An 8,836-nucleotide genomic window follows, 5' to 3' on the forward strand; every position below is an offset into this window, starting at 1 on the left:
TGTAAAGATGAGGGTCTCACTACGTTGCCCAGGCTAGTCTCAAATTTCTGGGCTCAAGTTATCCTCCCACCTTGGCCTCCCAAAGTGCTGGGATTTACAGACATGAGCCATCACACCAAGCCTGAAGATATATTTCTTAAAAAAAAGTTTTCTTCTTACATCATCTGTTTTCTCCATAGTCCTTTGTAGATTTGTTTTACTCCTTGTCTTTCACAATGTACAACTGCCTTATCTGGTGATCCTCAACTCTCTACTCATGTTTAAAAGTGGGGAGCTAAAACACAGTTTAGAAGCTGTGTTGGTTAGGGGGTGGTTTGTTGAGCCTCTCTGCTCTGTGTCCTGGCTTGGTCATTTCATTTGTTGGGAAACTCTCAATTTCAACAACTGTAGTAAGTCTTTTCTCTTAGGCTGGTCAGATACTCCACAACTCTTCCCATTTCCTTCCGAGAGAAGGCCAAGGGTGGGGAATGAAGAGATGGATGACAACACTCCATATGCATTCATTCCCACAGTCCCTATCTTTAACACAGAAATGTAGCTCTTGCTGGGTGCTGTGGCTCACGCCTGTAATCCCAGCACTCTGGGAAGCCGAGGTGGGCGGATCACCTGAGGTCGGGAGTTTCAGACTAGCCTGACCAACATGGAGCAATCCCACCTCTACTAAAAATACAAAATTAGCCGGGCGTAGTGGCACATGCCTGTAATCCCAGCTACTTGGGAGGCTGAGGCAGGAGAATTGCTTGAACCCGGGAGGTGGAGGTTGTGGTGAGCTGAGATCGGATCACTGAACTCCAGCCTGGGCAACAAGAGCAAAACTCCGTTTCAAAAAAAAAAAAGAAATGTGGCTCTCAATTGTCTTAAGGTACTTTCAAAAGTACTGACCATTTATCAATATCATAGATCAAAAAGTTCTAGGTTTATTTTGTATTATAATGAACATCCTTTTATATTTTTCAAAATTGAAAAATAATTTTTAGATTTTTCAATTTATATTTTTCAGTTATTGAGATAAACATCTCAATAATTTTTTTTTTTTTTTTTTTGAGATGGAGTCTCACTCTGTCACCAGGCTAGAGTGCAGTGGTACAATTTCGGCTCATTGCAACCTCTGCCACCTGGGTGCAAGCGATTCTCCTGCCTCAGCCTCCCAAGCAGCTTGGCTTACAGGCACATGCCACCACGCCCAGCTAATTTTTGTATTTTTAGTAGAGACAAGGTTTCACCATGTTGGCCAGGATGGTCTCGATCTCTCGACCTCGTGATCTGCCCACCTCAGCCTCCCAAAGTGCTGGTATTACAGGTGTGAGCCACTGACCTTTCAATAATTTTAAGTCAGTATTTACACATTAAGATTACCTTGATTCATTTGAGACAGGGTCTTGCTCTGTCACCCAGGCTGGCGTGCAGTGTCACAATCATATCTTATGGTGGCTTTGAACTCCTGGACATAAGTGATCCTCCTACCTCAGTCTCTCAAAGCACTGGGATTACAGACGTGAGCCACCACACCTAGCAAGACTACCTTTTGATATGTTGCAAATATTTTTTCTGAATTGGGCACGAATCTTTTATACAATTTAATTCCTTACAAGTAGAGAAGTAAGAACATTAACTCTGGAGCTGGACTATTGGGTTCAAAACCTGACTGACATTTTCTATAAAAAAGCTGACATTTTCAGCTATAAAACCTTGGCAAGTTATGTTATTTAACTGGGGTCTGTTACATGTCCACATATGAGAAAAACAGTAACCGCCTCCTGAGGCTTTTGTGAGAACCAAATAATTTTTATTCATATACATCTAGTTCACCTATCTAAGGTGTTCAGAACAGTGTTCAGCACATACTAAGCTTGATATAACTGTTACCTATGATGATGATGGTGATGATGATGACTCTGCACAGTCACTGTATTTCTGAAGTCTTGTTTGGTAATCAAGAATGTGTTTCGAACTATCTCTTTATTAGACAAAGTCATAAACCAAAAATTTCCAACTTCCTGTACATGTTGAAGGCTTTAAATAAGGATCCTTGGATACAAACTATGGTCCGCATGGCTGAAAATTAATTCTATGACACAGTATTATTCTAAAGTCATAACTTACTTTGAAAGCCTAAAGATTTTCTTTTATGGTTACAAAAATACCACCAAGCTAGACATTTTAATTCTGTTGAGATATACAAATAGAATTACTACAGCAGCCCACACATTCTATGATTTCTAAACATTTAAACATCAATGGTTTTGCGAAGATGCTGTCGTCCTTCACAGTTCATTAAAAGTTCAGATGCCTTTTGTGAAAGCCCACCTTTTCTTCTACCTGCTAAACTGTCTTTTCAGAAGTCTTGCCGGATGTTTTCTTTGTTTGCCTCTCCATGTTGCTGCTTAATTTGATAGATTTCATTTTCTAGCTGAACAATAGTCCGTTCAATCTCATAATTCTTACTGACCAAGGATACCCAACTAGAATGGGGGGTAAAAAGGAAAAAAATTACTCAATGTAAAATTTCTCTTAGAAGATTTTAAATGTATACACATGTTCACCCAGAGCTATAACACTAACCTTCACTTTTTTTTTTTTTTTTGAGACAGAGTCTCGCTCTTGTTGCCCAGACTGGAATACAATGGCACAACCTTGGCTCACTGCAACCTCTGCCTCCCGGGTTCAAGCGATTCTCTCGCCTCAGCCTCCCGAGCAGCTGGATTACAGGCACATGCCACCATGGCTGGCTAATGTTTTTGTATGTTTAGTAGAGATGGGGTTTTCACCATGTTGGCCAGGCTGGTCTCAAACTCCTGATCTCAGGTGATCCACCCACCTCAGCCTCCCAATGTGCTGGGATTACAGGTGTGAGCCACTGCACCCGGCCTAAACTTTACTTTCAACTTTCCATTAAAAAAAAAAATCAAGGCACAATTGTGGAAAAGTAGGTAAAGGGTACATGGAATCTGTATTCTTTCTTTTTTTTTTTTTTCCCCCAGAGATAGGGTCTTGCTCTGTTGCCTAGGCTGGAATGCAGTGGTGTGATCACAGCTCACTGCAGCCTGGAACTCCTGAGCTCAAGCAATCCTTCCACCTTAGCCTCCCGAGGAGCTAAGACTACAGGTGCATGCCATCATGCCTGGGTTCATTTAAAAACATTTTTTTTGTAGAGACAGGGTCTTGTTATGTTGCCCAGGCTCATCTTGAACTCCTGGCTTCAAGCAATCCTCCTACCTTGGCCTACCAAGGCACTAGGATTACAATGTGAGTCACCACATCTGGCTCTCTGTATTATTTCTTACAACTGCATGTGAATCTACAATTATCTCAAAAGTTCAACTAATAAAAAAGCAAATTAGAAACAGATGAGAGAACTTGTAAACCAGAAGAAATAGGAAAGAGTGATGAAGACAGTATCTAATTTAATCAACAAAAAGGAAAGAGGCAACAGTTTATTAAATTGAGGAAAAAACATGAAAGGGTACCAAAGAGACTGATAACACATACATGGAGATGGTAGAACAAGGAGAATAACTTGAGTAATGAAGGGACAAAGGGAATGGGAAAGCAAAAAAGAAGAGAGAAATGACACAAATATTCAAGATATTGTATAAAGGCATACGTGTGTATGTAAAAGAATATTTTTTTAAATGTATAAACCTGAGGTACAAACAAATTATCAAGAAAAGTATGAAATCTCCCTCCCTACAATATTTTATAAAGTTAATTTTTTTCCTTTTTTTTTTTAAGACTAGGTCTCACTCTGTTGCCCAGGCTGGAGTGCATTGGTGCGATTATGGCTCACTGCAGCTTCAACCTCCCAGGCTAAGCAATCCTCCTGCCTCAGCCTCCACAGTAGCTGGGACTACAGGCATGTGCCACTGTAGCTGGCTATTTTTTTTTTTTTTCCATTTAAAAGGAGAATAAAGGTAGAATTCTATTCAAGGCCAAAAATACTAGACTAAAAACAGGGTATTCTATTTTTTTTTTTTTTTTGAGACGGAGTCTCGCTCTGTCTCCCAGGCTGGAGTGCAGTGGCCGGATCTCAGCTCACTGCAAGCTCCGCCTCCCAGGTCCACGCCATTCTCCTGCCTCAGCCTCCCGAGTAGCTGAGACTACAGGCGCCCGCCACCTCACCCGGCTAGTTTTTTTTGTATTTTTTAGTAGAGACGGGGTTTCACCGTATTAGCCAGGATGGTCTCGATCTCCTGACCTCATGATCCACCCGTCTCGGTCTCCCAAAGTGCTGGGATTACAGGCTTGAGCCACCGCGCCCGGCCTAAAAACAGGGTATTCTAAGACCAGAATCCTTTAGCAATGGTTCAATTTAGCAAAGGATCCTTCACCAATGGTTCAATTCTCGTTTATAGTTCTCTTTAACACCTTATAGAAAGGCAGAGACAGTGAAGGGTGAATTCAGAAAACAGCATTTTCTTTGACACCTATGGCATCCCACTTGAATGCTATTTGAATATTATTGAATCGACCTTAGACTGGGCTAAACAATTTAAAAGATGATGGAATTATAGATACTCACTTTGACTCCATTTCTCTCAATTTAGATCCAGCTGTGAGCTGCATGTTCTTTCTCTGCCAGTTTAAATCTTGAATATGTTTTCTGTAAAAAATTATACAACCTAATGACATTTTAATGTAAGACCAAAACTCAACAGAAAACTCTGTAACACAAGAGAATATCTTAATCCCATGAGAACAATATTATGTACAGTTATAGGCTAACTGTAGAAATTACCGTTCTTCTAATTATTTTTTGATTACAAGTTTCATAAAACACGCTCATTGTGAGAAATCACACACACACACACACACACACACGAGCACACACAGATTACAAGTCTCAAGTCCCTCTTCCCATGCATGTCTCCTTTTTCCTGATAACTCCTGTTGAGTTTTACTGGGTGTCCTTCCAGGCTTTCCTATATGTGTGTGTAGAAATCGGTTTTAAAAATCAGATTATATGTGTTATTCTCCAACTTTTTCCCCCTCTAAAAGTGTCTTTCCATGTTTGCAGACTTGCAAGCTGCAAGTGGCAGAGATGTTTTCAGACCTCAGGCCTACTACTCGTCTACTTAGGTAGGGCAAACCCAGTGCCAGATGTTGAACAAAGACAGTGGATCAATTGTTTACTTTCACCTGGCTGCAGTCTCATTGCTTTCTTTTTCCTCCTATTTTCTATTTATTAAAGGTTCACTTTAATAAAGTTCATTCTGTAATAGGAAAAAACAATTTACCTTAACTTCTGAAGTTCTTTCTGTGCGTGTTCAATCATATGAACTAGATTTCTGAAGGAAAAGAGGAAAATCAGATTAAAATACATTAAAATAGTACCAATTAAAAGTGAACTTTTTCAAGTTTTTTTGCTAAAAATCGTATTTATGGAGCTCTGTGCCAAGAACTATGTTGGACACTCCATAATCAAGGACTATCACCCATGCTGGAATGCAGTGGTGTGATCATGGCTCTCTGCAGCCTTCACCTCCCAAGATCAAGTAATCCTCCTGCCTCAGCCTCCCGAGGAGCCGCAATCCTCCCACCTTGGCTTCCCAAACTGCTGGAATTACCATGCCCTGCCTGATACTTTGAGTACTTAGGTTGCTTTTCTTATGATACAGTCTCATTCTGTTGCCCAGGCTGGAGTGAAGTGGTGTGATCTGCAGCCTCTGCCTCCTGGTTCAAGCAATTCTCCTGCCTCAGTGTCCCAAGTAGCTGGGATTACAGGCGTGCACTGCCATGCCTTGCTAATTTTTGTATTTTTTTTTTTTTTTTTTTTTAAAGCAGAGATGGGGTTTCACTACGTTGGCCAGGCTGGTCTTGAACTCCTGACCACAAGCAATCCATCCACCTCGGTCTCCCAAAGTGCTGGGATTACAGGTGTGAGCCACTGCACCCGGCTTTTTTTTTTGGACAGAGTCTTGCTCTACTGTTGCCCAAGTTGGAGTGTAGCTGCACAATCATGGCAGCCTCAACCTCCTGGGCTCAATCGATCCTCCCACTTCAGGCCTTCAAAGTAGTTCGGATTACAGGCATAAGCCACCATGCCCGGCTAATTTTTGTTATTTTTTTGTAGAGACAGGGTTTCACCATGTTGTCCGGGCTGGTCTTGAACTCCTGGGCTCAAGCAGTCTCCCCACCTTGGCCTTCAAAGTGTTGGAATTACATGCATGAGACATCACAGCCTTTTGTCACTTCTTAAACTGTCATGACTTCTTGTCACAGAGAAGATGGAATATATCTGAGTATATCCACTTATTATTTCTCAACCCCCTTTTATCTCTATATTTCTTCATATACATTTATCCTGTCATTCTCTCCTCCTGTCCACTGCTAGAGAGAGGTGAGAAAAAGAAAACTGTTGTAGATTTGAGATACCAGTCCATATTTGCATGTAACCTATGCACAGCAACATAAAAAACAGATACCAGTCCAGGTTAGCTGTAACTAGCACAGGAGAAAATTCAATAATACAGAGTACCATATATCATTATTTCAGAGAAGTAATAAAACAGATTTTAATCTCTTTTTTAAGTTTAAATAACAGCTTTATTGAGATATAATTCCACATCATATCAGTTTCCTCTTAAGGCAGTGGATCAATCACCTATAGGGTCCATTTTAACCACATCTGGCCCTAATGTGTTCTTGCTCTAAATCTAATATTGTTTCCTGGCTTTTGTGACTCAAATTTTCTGCTGCTCACCTGAGTTACTCTCCTATCTCTACTGACTGGTTTCCCTGCATTAGTTGCAATTCTCTCAAGACTCAGTCTTTAAACAGCTGTGCCTCTCTAGGCTTTCCCTCAGGTCAACCCTCTTTCCTTGACTTCGACGATCACTCCATGCTGAGGACTACTGATTTTAGTGCTCTATTCCAGACTCTGCCCACCAACAAGGGAGCTTTCCTTTGAATTGGCTCTCCCTGAAAGTTTAGTTTGTCTTCTCCCTTCTCCCACCCTTCCTCTTAAATATACTTTGATAAAATATAGTACACCTCCTCTGGAGAAGTGTCCATTGAATTTGGAGGAGACAAAATATGCTCAGGGGAATGTTAAGCACTATAGAGCACTTTGTGATTAAATGGAAAACAAGTGATGTGCACAGTAATTCTGTGTAGAGTTACTCAGAAGAGGGAGACAATACTAGAAGCAGAATTTCAATCAGGGAAGAAGACAAGTAAGCGAACTAGAGCTGGGCCCTAAACAAGCTGAATTTGGGTAGAAAAGGTAAAGTCAAGGGCAAGTAAAGGCCCAGAGGCAGGATTTATGATAATCACCAGAGAAAGGACTAGTTTGGGTTGAGTTAAAAGTTTACAGTTGAGGGAGTAAGGAAAAGGCCTTGAATACCATGTTAAAAAGCCTGGCCCAGTCAGCTGCTCACACCTACAATCCCAGCACTTTGAGAGGTGATGCTGGAGGATCACTTGAGGCCAGGAGCTTGAGACCAGCCTGGTCAACATGGTGAAACCCCGTCTCTACAAAAAATACAAAAATCAGCCAGGCGTGGTGGCGTGTATCTATAATCCCACCTACTCTGGAGGCTGAGGCAGAAGAGTTGCTTGAACCCGGGAGGGTTGCAGTGAGCTGAGATTGTGGCACTGCATTCTAGCTTGGGCGACAGAGCAAGATTCTGTCCCGACCCCCGCCTTCACCTCCAAAGAAAAAGAAAAAAAGCTTGGCCCTTACCTTGCAGGTAATAGGGAATTTTAAAGGTTTTCAGGTAAGTTGACAGCAGTGTTATTTTCAATGTCATATTTTTTCCTCTGCATCTATGCACTCCATTCCTGGAATGTTTTCCTTGTTTCCTTCTAAACATCCCAATTTCACCCTTCTTCAACAATCCTCAACTTTATGCCCCATCTTTTTTTTGTTTTTTCCAAACAGACTATAGGTGTGTACCACCATACCTGGCTATTTTTTATTGTTTTCTGTAGAGACAGGGCTTCACTACGTTGCCCAGGCTGGTCTCAAACTCTTGGCCTCAAGTGATCCTCCTGTCTCAGCCTCCCAAAGCACTAGGATTACAGGTGTGAAACACCACACCTGGCAATGCCCTATCTCTTAATGCTTAGCTTATAGACCACAGCACACAATGTAACACTTGCCCCCATACTGCCAAAAATAGACTACTGGTTACTTGGCATAAAACTTACTGTCTCTTCCATTAGATAGAGCTTCTTGAGAAGAATCACAGTTTTCCATTTTGTGAAACAGATTTACTGATGTCACTTAAATTTCTTAATCACCCTGATCCCGTTCTTTCTTTTTTTCCCCCCTCGCAATATAGAGATATATAAAAGAAAGTTAGTTGTTGGCTTTGTAGAGTTTCCCAAATTCTGGATTTTGTCCACTGGCATTATGTGGCTACAAATACTTAATGCATAATTCTGAAGATTTGAGAAACAGTATTATCATTTCATGGTTTTGCTTTATTTTATACAGCTATGTTTCAGGAAACACACTCTAACAAAAGTTGTACACACTATTATGAAGTTCTGTGGCCTTTTTCTCTTAAATTGTAAATACACAATCAGGAAATCTCAGGGCACAAAGGGGCCATGCAGATAATCTAACCACCGAATTTTGCAAGCAAGGAATCTGAATTCTAGATAGACAATAAATACTAAAGCTACAGCTAGTTACATGGAACAGAAACAGGTCAGTGGCTTGTTTTGACAACAAATACTTGCTCAAATTTATCTATAATCTCAAAATTACTACTTGTAGTGTTTTGCAGTCATTCATGGACATGTGCACAGCAGTGAAAAATCTGGGCTGCTGAGCATGCACATTCGCAGCTGAGGATGAACAAGGAGGTACTTTGCCTTCTTGTTTCAGCTC

General features: G+C 41.0%; 1 protein-coding gene across 4 annotated transcripts in view; it reads right to left on the minus strand.

Moving 5' to 3' along the window:
* Nucleotides 1-1,764: 1,764 nt before the first annotated feature.
* The window catches only part of BCAS2 (breast carcinoma amplified sequence 2), a 23,298-nt gene continuing 16,226 nt past the window's right edge, over nucleotides 1,765-8,836 (minus strand). For 3 of the 4 annotated variants that reach the window (XM_012000793.1, XM_012000795.1, XM_012000796.1), the window contains exons 5-7: nucleotides 5,235-5,285; nucleotides 4,520-4,600; nucleotides 1,765-2,462 (exon numbers count right to left, since the gene is read on the minus strand). In XM_012000793.1, the coding sequence (XP_011856183.1) occupies nucleotides 2,336-2,462; nucleotides 4,520-4,600; nucleotides 5,235-5,285 (259 nt within the window). In that variant the 3' untranslated portion in view covers nucleotides 1,765-2,335. The remainder of the gene's footprint in view (nucleotides 2,463-4,519; nucleotides 4,601-5,234; nucleotides 5,286-8,836) is intronic. The other variant, XM_012000794.1, reaches the window with a different exon arrangement.

The sequence above is a fragment of the Mandrillus leucophaeus genome, unplaced genomic scaffold (assembly GCF_000951045.1).
Source record: "Mandrillus leucophaeus isolate KB7577 unplaced genomic scaffold, Mleu.le_1.0 Scaffold64, whole genome shotgun sequence".
NCBI lineage: Eukaryota > Metazoa > Chordata > Mammalia > Primates > Cercopithecidae > Mandrillus > Mandrillus leucophaeus.